The sequence below is a fragment of the Cotesia typhae genome, unplaced genomic scaffold (assembly GCF_013202065.1).
Source record: "Cotesia typhae breed Kobodo isofemale line unplaced genomic scaffold, CoteBio_Ctyphae contig_48, whole genome shotgun sequence".
NCBI lineage: Eukaryota > Metazoa > Arthropoda > Insecta > Hymenoptera > Braconidae > Cotesia > Cotesia typhae.
The window spans coordinates 10,283,441-10,302,387 of NW_027423756.1; the positions used below are offsets into that span (position 1 = coordinate 10,283,441).

Sequence of the window (18,947 nt, forward strand, 5' to 3'; positions counted from 1 at the left end):
ATCTCACTTGGAATATTAAAAATTAAAAAAAAAAAAAAAAAAAAAAAAAAGACAGTATGTCATCCGATGTTGAGTCCTATTCCCACTCGTAACTGTTGTTTTCTGTGATTGAGCATTCCACTGAGTACCAGCGAAGTCTCGGGCATTGGATAGAGTTTTTTCTCGAAAACAGCACCGATGGTAGTTTCTGTGTTGACAAGTCCGCGGAAGATCATGTCTGCATGTGGAATATTGAGCTCGTAGATGAGAGTCGCCGTTGAGTCTAGCGTTCGTAAATTAGACTCTAACTCAACTCCAAGCTGTAGCTGTTGACTAGCTCGATGGTGGTAACTAATGTGTAATCCAGCTTGGCCAAAAGTAGCTGCTGCGGTTCTGGCTCCACTGCTATACCTTGCGGCAAATGTCATCAGAGATTGTTGCCCACCTGGTACATACCTACTGCGATGTATCGCTATCTCTGTCCCGAGTGTCACTCGTGATGTCAATGCTTGCAGATATTGCAACACAAAAGTACCCGAGTGCTTCAGAACATCTGGATCAGCGACTATGAATGACAACGTAGAGTCATCAGATCGGTACTCAGCTGTTGAACTTGATGACAAGCATTTTCCTTTAACTATTTGTGTGACGTGCTTCACCCGAAAACGGCAGCCGAGTGTGTGAGTGAAACTTGCTGCTAGATTACCATTAGGCATGATATCACCGCTTATCAGTGGATATCTTTCATAGAGTCCAATGTGCTTCGCTCCCTTGTAACATGCGCCAAATTTGTAACCGGATGGCATGAATGAACTTAGCGATATCGTGTGGTATGCGTTGAAATAATCACTCAGAGTTTTACGTACAAATAATCTTGCACCTTCGAAATTTCGTGGATACATTTCTTTTACTTTCTTGTGGACTTCTTCGAATGTTCCAGGGTTTCCTGGCCAATAACCGTCCTGACATGGTACGCATTGTTCTTGTTTAGGTCTACTCACTGACGCTTGTACTAATCCCATTTTTTATCACTTATGTTCAGTAAATTTTAGTGTGTACTCCGGTAATTGATAAGCTCATCATCTTTTTACGTAGTTTTTAATTTTTTTAAAAGCAATTCATAAATATTGGATGTATATCAAGTGTAAATATATAAAAAAATTAGTAATAAATGGTTATGCATCGAACTAATACATTATTTGTTTATTGCTGCATACTTCAATGTTTAGAAATTTTTTATGATGCTGAAAGTAGCAACCAGATAAGTACATAGAAAATACCTACTTACTAAATAAATTTTTTTTGTAAAATAAATCATTTTTTTTTAAGTTAAAATTTTAAGTTTTTAAGTTAATTAAAATTTTTTTAAATTAAATTTTTATGTTAAAAATTCTGAAAATTAACAGTTATCTGATGATACTGAATGAAAATTAAGTTAGTCGACATCTAAAAATTTTTAGAATTTTTTTTTATAAAAAAATTATCCTAAAAAAAAATAAGAAAAAATTTCATTTGTAGAAAAATTTAAAAAACTGTAAGTGCAATTTAAAAAAAATATTTTTTTGTTCTAATTTAATTATTGAAAAAAAATCAAAAAATTAAAAACGTCGGCTTACTTTAGTATTATGAAAATTAAATTAGTCGACATCTCTTTAAATTTTTATAAAAAAACCAATTATCATAAAAAAAATATTCTAAAAAATTTCGCACTTATCTTGTTTTAAAATTTCTTCATGTTAAATTTTTTTCATTATTTATGCTGATTTAAAAAATGTGACACTAAGTAAAAACGTCGTAAAAGAAGATTCCGTTTAAAGAAGATGATACCAGTAACGCCACCAGTTGTTAAAATTACAAACTTAACAAGAACTGGGGATGAGTATCGAAGATAAACACAATACGGATATTTTTTTTATTATTTACAAGTCTACAATAAATGTAAAGTAATAGACATAAGTATACAGTAATGTAATTCCAATAATCAATTATTAATTATTAATTATTCCGTATGATCGTTAGTGTATTTAATAGATAATGACTATTTTTTTTTTAGTGACTATCGTTTTTAATTCCAGTTAAAGTTGGACACGTGTCCAGGAAGTTGGGACAATCTGGTGAACAATACCCCATAGAGACGATAAATTAGATTGAATGTAGTGAATAAATAAACGGATACAAAAAAAAAAAAAAAAAAAAAAAAATAACCGGCTTAATTAAATAAATAGAAGAATAATGTCGGGTGGATCGTCAGGACAGGTAGACGAGCTGGTGCAATCAGTAAGCCTGCATAATCCACGTAAATTAATATTTAATGGGTACATACTACCTTTTGTAACTCTCGAAACTTTGTGGATATATTGCTGGGTGTTTATCTACGGTATTGATGATTATTTCCACGAAGGTCTTGTTGGTATTGGAGCAATAGGTCTCCTCCAAGGATTCCTTTGTCTTTGCTGTCAGTGGTCTGTGCACGTTTACTGTTTTTTAAACTGTAGCACCGCTAAAGATCCTTATAAATCAACAATCGTTAAAGTCGTGCCAACTCCCAACAATGGTAGCTCAGAACTGGTCAAATTGCACCACTCTAAGGACAACAAGTGCTGTTGGTTTATTTTCCAAAAGACCAAATATTGCTGGGACGATGATAAAAAACAATTTCGCTGTCTGCAATTTCCCATCAATGAATTGATCAAGACTTATTCCAACTGGAAGGGATTTTCTGATGATCAAGAAGTTGCTGACACCGAAAGTAAATATGGAAAAAATAAGTATGACCTTTTATTTTTAATTTTAATTAATTTTATGAAGAAAAAATGATTAATTATTTTTATTTTTAATTTTTTAGTTTGGAAATGGAAATACCAGAAGCTTGGGAATTATTCAAAGAACGCGCTATCGCGCCCTTCTTTGTCTTTCAGGTATTCTGCGTATTTTTGTGGTGTTTTGATGAGTACTGGTATTACAGTATCTTCACCCTGTTTATGCTGGTTATGTTTGAGTATATGCTGGTACACCAGCAAATTCGTAACATGGCTGAAATTCGCCGGATGGGAAGTAAACCCTACATGATTACTGTTTACCGAAACAGAAGGTGGAGAAGTATGCTGACTGATCAATTGGTACCGGGTGATATTGTTTCGATAACTAGATCTCAGAGTGATAATATCGTTCCTTGTGATATTTTACTACTGAGAGGACAGTGTGTTGTTGATGAAAGCATGCTTACAGGTAAATATTTTAGATAAAATACCAGTCATTTTTTTATTCAATTAAATTGAATTTTTATATTTTATTTTAAAAGGTGAATCTGTGCCACAAATGAAAGAATCAGTAGAAGATATCGAAAGTAATCAAGAACTAGACATGTCAAGACAACACAAAATTCATATCTTATTCGGCGGTACTAAAGTCGTCCAACATACGCCTCCTAATAAGAATACATCTGGCTTACGATGTAATAAATAAATTTTTTTTTATATTTGTCATTAAAATAATTTTAATTAATATTTTAATGGATTATTTTTGCAATAGCGACAGATAATGGCTGTGTGGGTTATGTATTGCGCACGGGATTCTCAACTTCACAAGGAAAACTTTTGAGGACGATATTGTTTGGTGTGAAGCGAGTTACTGCTAATAATTTGGAGACTTTTGGATTCATATTATTTTTACTTATTTTTGCCATTGCAGCAGCTGCTTACGTTTGGATCAATGGTATTACTTTTTTTTTTTTTTTTTTTAAGTAGATTTCATAGTAATAATTGTTATTTTATTTAGGTATTGCTGATCCAACGAGGAGTCGATACAAATTGTTTTTAGAATGTTGTTTGATTCTTACATCTGTTATCCCACCAGAGTTGCCGATTGAATTGTCATTAGCGGTTAATTCATCATTGATTGCACTGTCAAAATTAGGTAAGTTTCTCTGAGATATAATTTTTAAATATAAAAAAAAAAAAATTGGATTTAATTTTGACGTTTATTTTTAGGTGTATACTGTACTGAACCATTTAGAATGCCGTTTGCCGGAAAAGTTGAGATATGTTGTTTCGACAAAACTGGCACCCTAACAAGTGACAATTTAGTCGTAGAAGGAGTAACTGGTATTGAAGGTAAACGCGAGGTAATAAACGTTGATGATGCACCAATAGAGAGTGTACAAGTGTTGGCTACATGTCATTCATTGGTGCAATTAGACGACGGAATTGTGGGAGATCCACTGGAAAAGGCAACTTTGAAAGCTGTCAATTGGACGCTAACTAAAAATGATGTGGTGATACCTAAAAAAGGACGAGCACGTCCTTTAAAAATAGTTCACAGGCATCATTTCTCGTCGGCTCTAAAAAGAATGAGCGTGGTTGTTAGTTACAATATGCCTAATACTACTGAAACGAATTACATTGTCACCGTTAAAGGAGCACCGGAAACATTGAAGAATATGTACTCATCAATTCCTGATAATTACGAATCAACTTATTTGTCGTTATCACGTCGCGGTGCTCGAGTACTAGCTCTGGGATACAAAAAGTTACCAGAAATAGTATCGCCTCAAGATCTAAGATCATTGACGCGCGATGACTTGGAATCAAAATTAATCTTTGCCGGGTTTGTCATCATAAGTTGCCCATTAAAACCTGACTCCTGTTCTGTTATCAAAGAAATAATCAATGCATCGCATATTGTCGTAATGATAACGGGTGATAATCCATTGACAGCTTGTCACGTCAGTCGTGAATTACATTTTACTAAAAAACCAGTCACTTTGATTCTGAGCAAAAATAGTAAAGACAATTGGCACTGGGAAAGTGTTGACCAACAAACAAAAGTACCTTTGAGTCTTGAAAATATTCAAGAAAATGGCAAAGAAATTTGGAAAAAATACGCACTCTGTTTGACTGGTGAGGGTCTAGATTATCTAAGAGATTACGACAATAATTTATTCACTAAATTGCTACCACATGTTGTGATATTCGCGCGTTGTGAGCCTAAACAAAAAGAATTTATTATTGTATCACTTCAACGGTTGGGTTTTGTAACTTTGATGTGTGGTGACGGTACCAATGACGTTGGTGCTTTAAAACACGCACAAGTTGGTGTCGCTATTCTTAGTAGCCCACCGGGAGAGAAAAAGTCCTCGTCTCCGAGTCGTGAGCCAAATTCAAGCAACAATTCTCAATCAACTAATCCAAATGGATCTCAAACATCGACGAATAATCCTAACCGGCCGCCAAATATGACCCGCCAGCAATTAAACAACATGCAGTTGCAACAACTACTGAATGAAATGGAAGAACAAGATCAGACTGTTGTAAAATTAGGAGATGCGTCTATCGCCGCACCATTTACTAGCAAGCTATCGTCAATACAATGCATATGTCATATTATCAAACAAGGAAGATGTACGTTAGTTACAACGTTGCAGATGTTTAAAATTTTAGCGTTAAATGCACTTGTGTTGGCTTACAGTCAATCAGTGCTTTATTTGTCGGGAATAAGGTTCACTGACGCTCAAGCAACAATACAAAGTTTTCTGCTGGCACTTTGTTTCTTGTTTATATCACGCTCTAAACCTCTCAAGACTCTATCTAAACAAAGACCACTGCCAAATATATTTAATTTGTACACAATACTGACGGTATTGTTGCAGTTTGCTGTACACTTCTGTTGTCTTATTTATTTAGTTAGAGAAGCTACTGTTTACTCATCGCCTAACGATAAATTGAGAGACATCCTCTCGGATTTGTCATTGACACCATCGAATCCAATCAATAATACGGCTGTCGACGGAGCAACCGACGATGGAGATAATGACAATGAAGTTGAAGCAAATGTCGTCAATAGTGCGGTCTACATAATATCAATGGCATTACAAATATCTAATTTTGCTATAAATTATCGTGGAAACCCGTATATGGAGAGTTTATACGAAAATAAAGCTCTTTTCTATTCATTGAGCGGTAGCTTTGCTGCCGTTTTGGCTCTGGCTTTTGGAATTTCTCCCATTGCGGAATCGCTTAAAATAGTCGATTTTCCATCAGATTTTCGTATTATTTTATTAGCTGTTTTGATTTTTAATTTTGTTGCGGCTTACATTGTCGACAGGTCATGTAGATGGCTATTCGGTGAAGGTAAATTACAAAAATTGTGATATAGTATTGATAATTGATGTTATAGACAATTAAATTTATAATTATTGCAATTTTACGATGCGAATAAGAGAATTTCGGTAGATAATTATTTTTAATGGTTTTGGTACAGATTTGCGCGAGTAATTTAAAAAAAATTAAATTAATAATTTTGTGCCAAAATTTAGTTTTTTTTTTTTTTTTTTTTTGAAATGTGTAAATAAATTCAGGTTGACAATTATTACTATTGTTATTATTGTTATTTAATTAAATTTAATTTCTGATCTGCAATATTTGATATGAATTGTGAATCATTTTTAACTTAATCAATTGTAAATGGCTTTAATCGCGCAATCTAATTGAATTAGTAGGCCAAAACTAAAAAAAAAAAAAAAAAAAAAAATAAACAAGATCTTTTAATTAAAGAAATAATCACTTTTCATTATTTAGTTAGTGTAAATTCTAGACGAAAATAAAAAATAATAAAAAGAAAAAAAAATAATTTATATCGTTACTAAGTGGCGTATAAAAAAGTATAAAAATAAAAATAAAATGAATTGTGAGTGTTTACATGAATTTATAACTGACCATATTTATAAATGTATATGAATAATCTACAATATTTAACAAATTTAATAATAATAGTAATTAATAATAACAACTTTGAAAATAAACAATTTTATAAATTTATTTAATTTATAATGAATAAGAGACATTCCATTGTATTTGTCAATAGAATATTTAATATTAATATCTCAACAACTTTGTGTTTGATTTTGTATCTGTGTGAATGAATAATAATAGCAGCTAATTGTTTATCCGGTAAAACTGGTTTTTTGTTTGTATACACTTATTACGTATAATCATTTCATGCTGTATACAATTTATTACGCCGTGTCTTGTTATTATATGAGTTGAGATTGAGGAGAATATTTGTTTGTCAATTTTAAACTGCAATTTAAGATAGAAGCATAAAAATGTAATATTTGAATTATTGTTATCTTTGGTTTGATAATTATTACTTAAAGAGTGTTTTAAATAAAGAGTGAAATAATTGTGCATTATAAAGAATAAAAATAAAATAATGTAAAACATAAATGTATAAATGCATAAATAATTGTTTTTGTGAATGCAATAAAAGCTGTCATTCCGAATTTGGAAATTTGTTTCACAATTGAAAAGTATTTTAAGGTCATTTGCACTTTTATTTATCAATTGACACATTTTTCTCAAGTGTAATTGATAAATCAATGTTTTTAGTCTTGTCATTGATTTTGTTAGATGTTTAAGTTTAATTATTAGTTTTTAACGACAACAAAAAAAATTTTTTTTTATCTCTTATCTGAGTCTAGACATTAATAAAGCTTTATTTCATTTAAGTCATTGGTTGACGAAGTTAGTTAAACATTATATATTTTATTTAACTCAACTGTGATCTTTAGTTTGTTAAAAAATATTTCTCCAAGCCGGTGACCTTTTAATTAATTGTAATATATTTAATAAATGCGTACTGTAAGTAGAGAGGGAGAAATATTTTTATTTAAGTGGAATAATAATGATAGTGAATGTAAGTGATGGAGAAAGCGATTGGATCTGATATGATAAATTCTGTTCATCGACTTTGATACACTACTCGCGGCAGTACAAATCGAAATTCACTCAGATAAAGAAGACGATCCGTTTCACGTTAACGTAAACTAAATTTTTTTCTCTACATTCCGATGGGTCAAAAATAAATTATTTGAACTAAACCCGAAGAATGACTTCTAGCAGTGACAGACAGTGACTCGTATCGCGTTTATTCTTTACATTAAATAAAATTTAATAAAAAAAAAAAAAAAAAAAAAAACTGAGTCATTAAATAAATAATAGTGTCGTAAAGTTAAACTTGTTTGTTAGTATTTAAGTTTGTAAAATTTAATGAGTCAGGTTTTACAACACTACTCGTCAATTACGTCTATACCTTGTCTTTGTTTTGTGTATACTATAAAAATCCTATTGGATATATTATTTATTTATTTATAAATTTATACAACTGTGTTGATATAAAACCGTCGACTGATTATATTGAAATTTATTGCGGTGACCGAAGAGTTCTAATTTGCCGGCTGTGTTTTAAAATACTTTTCATTTAAATTATTTTTAAAAATCCATTAAATCATGCTGAAACAATTTAAATCCGCTGTTTTTTTCATCTGGTTAATAATTATGTGCTAAAATAATCTACTGAACCATTAACTAATGATTGACGCGCATCAGCTAGCTTGTGGCATATGACCCGCGTTATTACTTGATCAATTACGTCTCGTTAGCGGTTGGTCAAGTATTTTTCTTACAAGTTAGTGTGGTACTTGAAGTTTTAAAATATTCATAAAGATTCTTTTTTAAAATTTATAATAAATTAAATAAAAAGTGAAAATGGAAAATTCAGAACGATGGTACTTTCATTGGGCTGATTGGCTAGTGTTTAGTGCAATGTTGAGTTTTTCAGTAGGAGCTGGAATTTGGCATTTTAAAAAAGCTAGTCAGTCATCAACGATTGAATATTTACTTGGTAGAAAAAGTCTTAATGTTTTTACAGTATCTGCTTCTCTTATCGCCAGGTAAATTTTATATTTATAGACTGTTAATTTTTTAGATAAATATTTAAATTACTAACATTTATTTTTTGCAGTTTTATATCCGGAGTCACAATATTGGGTACTCCAACTGAAATTTATAATTATGGAACACAGTATTGGATAACAATTTTATCACTTTTAATATGTGGAATTATTGTTATTTTTGTTTATTTACCAGTATTTATGACTTTACGTTTAAATTCTTGCTATGAGGTATGTCTTTAAAATTAATTTCAATTTAAATAATTTATTATAATAATTAAAATTTTTAATTTTTGTTATTTAGCATATCTTCTAAGAATTTTTCAAATAATAATTAATAAAATAATATGCAATTTATTTTACAGTAAAGATAAGACATTTTAAATTGCTAACAGACAAAATGTCACTATTAAATAAATACGACAATTATTTATGACAATAAAATTAGTCAAAAATTTTAGAATTTTTTTTTACTGTAAAAATTATTATAAAAAAAATTTTTTTTTTAATTAAAAAAAATTTTTTTTTTGTTCTAATTTAATAAATAAAGCAAAATCAAAAAATAAAAAATGTCAGCTAACTTAATTATTATCAATTATTCAACTGTAAAATTTTTTAATCCATAATTAATTAATCAATTGTTTACTTTGCAGTATTTGGAAATGAGATTCAATCGATCAGTGCGATTACTAATATCATTTTTTTTTGTAATTGACGTGGTAAGCATTAAAACAACAAACGTTTACATTTATCCAATAATAATAAAAAAAATAATACTTTTATCAAGGTACTTTATCAATCAATTGTCCTTTACGTACCAGCGCTCGCACTTAATCAAGGTAATTTATATATAATTATCAAGTAATTATATTTTATGGACTTATCGTTATCATTTTCAGTTACGGGAATAAATGTTTACGCAATTAGTGGTGTTGTATGTTTTATCTGTGTATTTTACACCGTTTTGGTAAGTTTACTTTATTAAAATATAATTTTTTTTTAATTTATTTGTTCAATTATAAATAAATAAATAAATAAGTCAGCAAGTGGATAATGATGATTAAATAATTTCCTGTCTTTGGGATTGCAATGCTGTGAGAAAATGTTTAGGAGTCTGTTGAAATGTTTATGAACGAAAAGGGCGTACTTACAATGGTGCATACTCAAGACCCCAAGACCGAGATACAATAGCCAGGAGCATCGAGTGCCTGTTGTTGGCCTTGGATATAACTCTTTATATACATATTTATACAATACACGTACATAAAACTTTTATAATAATAGTATCTACTATAAGTTGTTTGGAAACTAACGGCAAGTTGGAGTGATTAATTATCCGTTTATATAATTATTTAAGTTATTAGTTAAACTTTAAATTAATCATTATTTATCGCTGTCAAGTAAATAATTTTATTTATTGCATAACTTATTTATTTATTTATTTATTTATCATTAAACTACTGAAGTTTCAGTTGCAAGAATTAAAATATAAAATTTTTAATTTATTAAAATTATTTTTAAGGGTGGAATAAGAGCTGTCGTTTGGACAGATGCTTTTCAAGTTGGAGTAATGATTGCTGCTGTGGTAACAGTAACTAGTCTGGGTACTTATGAAGTTGGAGGTCCATCAGAAGTATGGAAAAAAGCATTGGAAGCTAAGAGAATACAATTTTTAAAGTTAGTAACTCAACTTTTTACTTTTTAATTAGTTTATTTATTTTTATATCAATCAGTAAAATATTAAATTAATTAAATTTACAGCTTTGATCCTTCGCCGTATACAAGACACACTTTTTGGTCGGTTTTAATTGGATCTTGTATTTACAGTACGTCTTACATTGCCGTTAATCAAACGATAGTCCAGCGTTATAGTTCACTGCCGACGATGAAAGTCTCAAAAATGTAAATAACAATAACAATAATAATAATACAAAATAATGTTTAATTATTTGATTAGAAATTTAGAATTATTAGAATATTATTAAATCTTATTAGAAATTTGAAATTAAATTTCAGAGCAATAGCAGTATTCACAATTGGAATAATGCTTTTTATTTCTCTGACATGTTGGTGCGGGCTCGTATTATTAGCTTGGTGGTCTCCGCCAAAGTGTGATCCAAGAGCCTCAGGATTAATTAAAACAGACGATCAAATGCTGCCTGCTTATGTTATGCAGATCGCTGGTCATCTGTATGGAGTTCCAGGATTATTCACTGCCGGAATATTCGGTGCTGCTTTAAGGTATTTATTTTATCTCTATTACACATTTCTTCACAATATTATATATGTATTAATTAACATTTAATATTACAGTACTCTATCAGTAGGCTTGAATTCAACTTCGGTTGTGCTTTTAGAAGACTTTGTTAAAGGATATTTTAAATTAAAACCCACCGATCGTAATTCAACGATATTCGTCAAGTCTGTAGTTATATTTCTCGGTCTATTCGCAATGGGCTTTTTGTTCGTTATTGAAAAACTTGGCGGCGTATTAGCTGTAAGTTAAGAATAATTGTTTTTCTTTTTTTTTTTTTTTTTTAATAATTATTTTCATATAACGACTCTTTGTTCTCATTCTAGGTCACAGGAAGTTTATCCGCGATAGCTGCAGGAACTTCTTTTGGTGTTTTCACTTTAGGAATGCTCGTACCATGGGCCAATTCAAAAGTAATTAACTTTATGCTACTGAATTGATGGAAAATTTAATAAGTATCACTAGTATAAGTGACATTTCGATGGCTTGTTCTCTATTGTTAGCTCTCGTATTCTATTGTAAAGATTTTCTAATTATCGAACCCTTTTATGTTCTCCCTTCTACTTTTCTGCTCAGTAATTCCCTACCTTCTAAGTGCTAATGAATATTAAGTTGAGAAAGCCCTCACAATACAAATTATATAACATTATTTATGAGAATAATTTAATAAAGAAAGTAAATTTGAAGTATAAAAGGATTGTGTAATCATCGAAAATCTCTACAACGCTTTTTGTGTGATTTTAAACTGAAAAGTTCTCTCAATTAATTGCAATAATTGTCAATTATTGAATTAAGGATATTTTTTTTTTTTTTCATTTAAAGGGAGCACTTGTAGGCGCAATAGCAGGATTTGCATTAGCTGGATGGTCTAGTCTTGGCGGTAATGCGATGATTGCCACTAAGGCTATTATTGCGAAAAAACTTCCTGTAGATTTAAATTATTGCTCGGGAAATGTGAGTCAAAGCTTTATAAACCAATTTCCCGTGGATCACAGGTACTTATTTTATTTGTTTGTTTGTTTATTTATTTTATTTTTTATTTGTTATTTGTTTAAATTTAATTGTGTGTAATATTTAATAGTGAGGATGATGTGTTCCCACTGTATCGGTTGTCCTACCACTGGTTCACCGGCTTGGGAACGATCACTGTTATAATAGTGGGAGTAATTGTGACCTGGATAACAGGACCAGAGGATATAATAAATGTCAATCGGGATTTACTGTCTCCAGTGATTCATAGGTAGTTTTTTTTTTTTTTTTATCTGAATAATAATTTTAATATTTCAATAAATTTAAATTCAATTTGATTTAAAATTAAAGGTTTTTGCCGGACCCTAGAAATAACTTAGAATTGGCTAAGTGGCAACAAAGGGCAAATGGAGAGTCACAGGCTTCTAATTATTTGAATGATGGAGCACATATAACGACTCCGTTAAACGAAAATGTACCTCGATAATTATTAACAAGCTAATTTAATTGCCATCAGTTGAATAATTTAATTTATTTAAATTTTCTATACTATATAATATATATATATATATATATATATATATATATATATATATATATATATATACATAATTGTATTATAGAGTACATATCAAGTGTGATTGAATAGAAAGCATTGAATAAATTCGTCAACTATATTTGTAGTTAAAATCTGAAGGTCCTGGTAATTTAACACGTCCAGGGTAGTTTCTGCTAAGTGAGTTTGTTTGATTTTCAAGCTTTAGTGATTCAGAGTGACCGTTCGAGAAGATGATGCCGAGCGGAGAGCGGAGAGCGAACAGTAAAAGCTCCAGGTTCTGATGTTGTGTACGTCTACACCTTTAGACTCCAACTGGGATATTAACCAGCTTGTTATAAGGCAAAGCAACGTTCAAACATCCTTATTAAGGTGGCGCAAATAGGTCGGTCTCACGTACCGTTTACTTGCCCTAGTTAATTGAATTTTCGCTAGCCAAAGTGCGGTCACTCAAAAGCACAACACTCACTCACCAGTCACCATGTAATTAACTGGCTCGGCTCGATGAAGTCAGGTTTTTAGTAATAAACATCAATCGATAATAAATCATTTATATATAAATGTAAATATCAATCTTATTGTTATTATTATGATTATTTTATTGTTTTAAGTTCAATAGATTAATTATTTAAAAGTCACCGGCTAACGCCAGTGATGTTAAATTAATATTTATGTACACACTTTCGATGTAGATTGTGTCTGTGTGAATTTATATGATTTAAATTGAACATGAGTACACATGGAGAGTGTACACGTGGAGAAATCATCGGGATCGTGAGACTGCGTACGCAATAGAGATTGTACTCTGAATGGGGCTAGTTTGAAATAGTTAACAGGCCTTCAAGAGAGTACAATCGCCGAGCGATTGGTTCATCCTGCCTACAATCACACGCCGAATTATACATCCTTTAACACTGACTAGAGATCTTGCAAATCCATGCACGCACAACTTTAACTACCCATCGGTCACAATTTTCTTTTTATATTATTTTTATTCAGATTTTTCGCATTTCAAAAAATTCCATTCAATTTTTCTTTAATTTTTTCCCTTCATTCGTCACCCGCCTGAATTACCTCTATTGAGTTGTAAAATATTCACAAGTTGTTTTTTATAGGAATTCATCCTTCTAATAACTAAAATAAAAATAAAAATAAAAATAACTGTATCAATATAAATATGAATATGAAAAATAAAATTACATTGATTATTAATCAAATAGTATTGTGTGTGTGTACCTGAAGAATAAACAATACGTCGAGTAATATTATTTAGTATAGGATGTACATGTGGACGGCAGTGTGTACGAGTATTGTGTATACATGAAGCGTGTGACAATCTCTTGGACAAATATTAGCCCCTGCTCGTCTAATCTGCCGGCAAGCTACCGTACTATCTTGGAATTATCTCGACCATGGAATTGGATTCTTAGAGAGTTAATTGGACACAGAGGATATTGTAGTTGGGGATGAGGATAGGCACTGAAGTCGTTAGATAAACGAGGAATGGAAAATCAACGTGATGCTAGCAGTGGTGGTATCGCTGCTGGTGCCTTAACGATAAGCAAACAGCTTTGAGCATAAGCACAAGATATAATATTTGATTGTTATAAAATAATAATATACATTATTTCAATGGCTGTTTAAACAATCCTCTCTATTGTTGTTATTATTGTTTTTAATTATTTATTTTTTTTTTTTTTTAATATTAAAAGTCAAATTAAATAATTATAATAATATCGTTGATGCGATTATTCGAACAGTAGTTGAGGTTGCAGAATTTGTAATGTAAATTAACGTATTTATTTGGCGAAAAGTTGTTTGGATACCGTATGTGTGCAAGCAGGTTAAATGTAAGCTGGTTACAGTAGTTCGAAAGGACGTAAGCTCAACCCAGTACACATGAGCATAAAGGTATACTATACGCTGTTTCTGCTGTTATATACCCTCTGATGTCGCGGTAACCTCAGATCAAATAACCTGCTCGGATCTGTGTTCTCCAGTTTATATATCTGTCACGACAGACGACTAACGGAATAACTAATTTATCAATTCTTCGGTTCGGTTGACTTCGATTTCCCGAGACTATTTGCGCACTCGTGCAAACAGGTCCATTGCTAATTCAAACTCTCTGCTGCTCTACCTCTTGTCTACTCTCGAGTATCAATGGAACCAATGTTTAAACAAAAATCATTATAGACATACTGAGATCGGTAAAGATACACCACTTGTATATAAACTGATTTGCCTCAAACGGTTTTATACATTTTTAATTTATAGTCGTCCTATCTGACAGTAATTCTCAGTCTTCTTGTCTGTTTTCAATCCAACGAGGTTGATTAATTAATTAAAAATTATTGCTGCGATCGAGATTGAACAGCGACTGTACTCAATCGAGAGCTGAGAGTATTTATTATGAATAGTTGATTAATTGAAGACAATGGATTGGTGTAGAGTAATTAAGATCAAGAGGAAGAGGAAGAGGAAGATGTAGATGTAGATGTAGATCTAGATGTTGATGTTGATGTAGATTTAGATGTTGATGTTGATGATGCACTAAGCAATATTTCAAAGTAACGGTATTTAGTTGGAACGTCGCACGACTGTCATCCAGGATGAAACGGTTCCCGTAGCTGTAACGCTGAAGACATTAAGCGTAATGAATTACCAGCCGAGAGGAGTAATGTGTCTTAATTATGCCGGGCGGCGCAATAATTATGTAATTAGGCATTGTTTGCCGACCAGTCCCTAATCACAACCCTGATGTGATGCTGCGGAAATCTCGTCATGACATAATGTATCTTCCCTTGTATTGCTCCTTGGATAATATTATTGATCCATTTTAAACTCATTATTCTTATATAATCAGCTTACTCTGCAATTATTTATACATTGAAAAATCTTGTATTACATAAATTATACTAATTAATAATTATTTTTTTTTTAGTCATAAAAATTAAAAAAAAGTTTTTATATATAAGAGATTTCGATAATTTTAAATTTTAATTAAAAAAAAAATTTAAACAATGTAATTATATAGTTTTAATAAACATACCGTTGATGAAGTGTTACCATAAGATGTTAGATTGTCACTGCTAAATATGTAGCCAGTACATTAATATTTATACGAGAAATCAAATCCTTAAAGCCGGCAATATCGTGTCAGAGCGCGTAGACGAGTTAACGAAAATGTAAAATAAACACGAGTAGAGGTTGCTGTGTACCTCCCATAAGCCTAGTGATAAATTTATCAAGAAGGCCTACACTAGCATGACGTACAGAGAGCTATACCTTCTAAGTGAGATTCAGTCTCTGACGAGTAGAGGACTTAACGCTTTAGCTTTGCAGAGTCAATGGAATAAAATTTACATCCCTTAACCGTATTACTGCAGGTAATGCAACGGTGGATTAACAAGTCTCATATGTTCTTATGACGTTGGTTGATAATAAACAATAATGTTATAATTTATAAAGAAAAAATTATTGGTCTTTTTAAAAGTTCCAAACCGGATGACTGATAATTATTTAAAAGTAATATATAATAATAATAAAAAAGTTAAGATAATTATTCCGGCGTTGCGGCGTGACGGAATAGAGCACAATGGCTTAGAATTATTCATAATTTAAAGCAAGTAAGTTTAATAAAGTTGAATAAGAGGGTGAGCATTCATCAGAGCGGTCTGAGACGTATACCTCCACAAGGAAGGAAGGGGTTATAAATACGTCGTCAAGACACCCTTTTATATCCATATATATAAATATATATAGCAAGATAGAAGAGAAAGGAATAGAATAAGGAGGTTAGTTACATCTACACACTCACAGTTATCTCTCGTTCATTTGCATATCCAAAGTCCGCTTTCAAGCTCTCACATCTTTCCGTCTTGACAAATTTTCGTACTGAATAAACGCTAACGCCGAGGTCTTCTGTCTTCTGAACCTAAAACGTTGTGTTGATTGTATATAATTACTAGCTCGATTTTATTTTTTTTAAATACTTACTCATATCAGTCGACTCTGATCTAATCATTTTAATTTCGAATCACTTTATTTTATTTTTCTTCGCTGCACACCAATATCACTTGTCACGTCACTCGCTCGTCTACTGAGGCCCAGAACGGTGGCGAGAAGCCATCTATCGAATGTTGCGCAACTATGATACTGAAGTTGACAGACATAAAAATTTTTTTAGATATTTATAGCAATTAAATTATTAAAAAAAAAATTAAATTAAAAAGTTTCACGTAACAATTAATAAAAATTAATAGTGAACATTTTTAGAAGCATTTTTTTATTGTAATTGATTTATTAAAAAAATTTTTAAAATTAATCGCTGACTGCTAACTTCAGTATTATGCGCAACTTCATTGTTGAAACAATGATTGGACATTTTTGGAGTACGCCGGGACAACACGGCTCCGTTCACATATGACTTCGCCCAAAGTAAGCCGGACGTATTTTTTAAACGCGTTGTCGTTTTCTTTGTATAATTACAAAATAATTAAATAAGTTTATCTATTAAATTTTAGCGAAAGTAATTGTTGAAAGGTCGGATAATGTTTAATCCAACTGAAAGATTATTATCTGAATTATTTTAGTTGTTTTTTATTATTACTGATCAGAATTTTTGAGAGGTTAATTTTTAATATTTTTAGCAGACGTCTAAAAATTTTTGATTTTTTTTATTAATTAAATTACAATTAAAAAGATATTTCTAAAAAATTGTTTTTCTAGTTTTTTACATGTGACAATTTTTTTTTAATTTTTAATTGAAATTTTTACAATAAAAAATTTCTAAAAATTTTAAAATGTCGGCTAACTTCATTTTCATTTATTTTAATAAAAAAATTTTTTTTTATTTAAAATTTCGCGGGCGCGTAAAAGTATTATTATATTTTAGTAAAAATTTTTATTTTTAATAAAATAATTAAATTTACAAACAATTAATATTTAATTATTTGAATAGAAATAATTTAATTTTCTAAAATTAATAGTACTTGATTTAAAAAAAAAAACAGTTGAAAATCGATAATTGATTTTAAATTCGAGATTCGAGATATATCGATTATTCTAATCAAAGATGGCGACAAGACGGTTGGCGCGTATTAACCGGGAGAGTTTCTCAATTTTATTTTCGAGTAAAAAATTGTTGTTGGCACATTTATTTATGCATAAATAATCTTTCTTGCAAATAGAATGAATAAATAATATCGCGGTGTAATAGTAATGGTTTTTTCCATCGTTCGCTTGAATAAAATAATAGATTGTCGTTTGGAAAGCACAATTGCTTTTTGCTACCTTCGCGTGAATTTTTTTTTTTTTTTTTTTGTATAGTATGTGAATACTTAAAAAGTCTGATCGATAATATTATTGCCGGTGTAATTTCAGTTGGATAAATATTTAATATCGAGTACAAAGTCGGAAAATATAGAAATAATAAATAAATAATTCAACAACATGGCGGGAGTGTAACTAAATCGAAACTCATGCACTTTTTTTTTTTTTTTAATTTGAAACAAAATGGTGATGGTTACTTTTAGCGCGAATTTATACTCGACCATTTTATTTATTTATTTTTTTGATTAATTTACCCTAAAAAGTGTTGTTAAAAGTTGAATGCGTCGCCGATAACGTGATAATTGGTTTTATGTAAAAATTATACTTGTTTTAACGTGGATGTTTTTGTTTTTGAGTAAATATTCAACAAACGCGATCGTTCGTTGTTGCAAATTTATTGTGCGCGAGATTCGTAAGTAAAAAAATTAATAATTTCTTGAGTTGATAATAATGAAAATAATGCTTCAATAAATAAAATAAATATGTAAGTATTTAAAAAAAATAAATTAAATTATTATAATTGTTAATAATAATTTTTTTAAAAAATTTTTATTTTTTAATTAAAAAAAATCATTATTGTTGAGGGTAAATTTATTTTAAATTAAAATAAATTAATAACAATTAAAATTATTTAATAATTTTTTTAGATTAAACGGCAGCAGTTAATATAGAGAGATCGGGAGTCCGACAGCCAACAGAGAAAACTACTTGAATAAAAGTACTTTCCCTTCCAAACAGATGTTTTGCAGCATAAATATTGGTGCTATGATGGTATGTAAATTAAAAAACAAAAAATCTTGCATGCTATCTTACAATCTTGGCACAAGAGTAGACGTTGAAGCGGAGGAGGTGCCTTGTCCGAAGCGTCATAAAGACTCTAAACCCTAGGTCCCCTCGAAACAAACGGAAAAGTTGGCTCAGAGCTTACTTATATGCTATGGAAATCATATAAAATTATTAGTTACTGGTAAAAGAACAATGCTGAGTGACAGCTAAAACGAAACTTACTCACACAGATTTATTTATATGCTAATTTCATGATCATAAAGTAAATTGTGGTGCAGTAGTTGTTGCATTAGATTGGTTTGTTTAATATTATACCTAAGCTCATGCTCGTATGTTTATGA

General features: G+C 30.5%; 5 protein-coding genes across 7 annotated transcripts in view; 3 read left to right on the top strand and 2 right to left on the bottom strand.

Moving 5' to 3' along the window:
* Positions 1 to 16,610, bottom strand: part of LOC141529451 (chitinase domain-containing protein 1) — a 34,224-nt gene extending 17,614 nt beyond the window's left edge. For both annotated transcript variants that reach the window (XM_074245977.1, XM_074245976.1), the window contains exons 1-2: positions 16,486 to 16,610; positions 16,307 to 16,423 (exon numbers count right to left, since the gene is read on the bottom strand). The gene's annotated coding sequence lies outside the window, so the exon portion shown is untranslated. The remainder of the gene's footprint in view (positions 1 to 16,306; positions 16,424 to 16,485) is intronic.
* LOC141529454 (mitochondrial import receptor subunit TOM40 homolog 1) lies at positions 18 to 1,158 on the bottom strand. Its single transcript, XM_074245983.1, has one exon. It carries the CDS (start codon positions 999 to 1,001, stop codon positions 60 to 62), a length of 942 nt encoding a protein of 313 aa, XP_074102084.1. The 5' UTR covers positions 1,002 to 1,158; the 3' UTR covers positions 18 to 59.
* On the top strand, positions 1,952 to 7,258 carry LOC141529235 (endoplasmic reticulum transmembrane helix translocase). Its single transcript, XM_074245723.1, has 6 exons — positions 1,952 to 2,747; positions 2,825 to 3,207; positions 3,281 to 3,433; positions 3,511 to 3,693; positions 3,757 to 3,894; positions 3,969 to 7,258. The coding sequence occupies exons 1-6, from the start codon at positions 2,212 to 2,214 to the stop codon at positions 6,125 to 6,127; spliced, it is 3,552 nt and encodes a 1,183-aa protein (XP_074101824.1). The 5' UTR covers positions 1,952 to 2,211; the 3' UTR covers positions 6,128 to 7,258.
* LOC141529236 (sodium-coupled monocarboxylate transporter 1) lies at positions 8,187 to 13,059 on the top strand. The gene is made up of 13 exons (XM_074245724.1): positions 8,187 to 8,707; positions 8,779 to 8,938; positions 9,361 to 9,426; positions 9,495 to 9,546; positions 9,607 to 9,674; positions 10,230 to 10,384; positions 10,469 to 10,609; positions 10,724 to 10,948; positions 11,021 to 11,204; positions 11,288 to 11,374; positions 11,784 to 11,956; positions 12,043 to 12,201; positions 12,282 to 13,059. The coding sequence occupies exons 1-13, from the start codon at positions 8,523 to 8,525 to the stop codon at positions 12,415 to 12,417; spliced, it is 1,791 nt and encodes a 596-aa protein (XP_074101825.1). The 5' UTR covers positions 8,187 to 8,522; the 3' UTR covers positions 12,418 to 13,059.
* Positions 16,611 to 18,020: 1,410 nt separating the features above from the next.
* Positions 18,021 to 18,947, top strand: part of LOC141529372 (uncharacterized) — a 201,909-nt gene continuing 200,982 nt past the window's right edge. The window contains exons 1-2 of one of the 2 annotated variants that reach the window (XM_074245876.1): positions 18,021 to 18,304; positions 18,468 to 18,591. The gene's annotated coding sequence lies outside the window, so the exon portion shown is untranslated. The remainder of the gene's footprint in view (positions 18,305 to 18,467; positions 18,592 to 18,947) is intronic. The other variant, XM_074245875.1, reaches the window with a different exon arrangement.

What these genes read in the sequence shown, in the direction of transcription:
- LOC141529235 (XM_074245723.1), top strand. Translation starts at nt 2,212, where the DNA reads ATGTCGGGTGGATCGTCAGGACAGGTAGACGAGCTGGTGCAATCAGTA. An exon ending in TGCTTACGTTTGGATCAATG is followed by an intron (nt 3,694 to 3,756) that starts GTATTACTTTTT and finishes TATTTTATTTAG; the next exon opens with GTATTGCTGATCCAACGAGG. An exon ending in GATTGCACTGTCAAAATTAG is followed by an intron (nt 3,895 to 3,968) that starts GTAAGTTTCTCT and finishes GTTTATTTTTAG; the next exon opens with GTGTATACTGTACTGAACCA.
- LOC141529236 (XM_074245724.1), top strand. Translation starts at nt 8,523, where the DNA reads ATGGAAAATTCAGAACGATGGTACTTTCATTGGGCTGATTGGCTAGTG. An exon ending in AAGAGAATACAATTTTTAAA is followed by an intron (nt 10,385 to 10,468) that starts GTTAGTAACTCA and finishes TTAAATTTACAG; the next exon opens with CTTTGATCCTTCGCCGTATA. An exon ending in ATATTCGGTGCTGCTTTAAG is followed by an intron (nt 10,949 to 11,020) that starts GTATTTATTTTA and finishes TTAATATTACAG; the next exon opens with TACTCTATCAGTAGGCTTGA.
- LOC141529454 (XM_074245983.1), bottom strand. Translation starts at nt 1,001, where the DNA reads ATGGGATTAGTACAAGCGTCAGTGAGTAGACCTAAACAAGAACAATGC.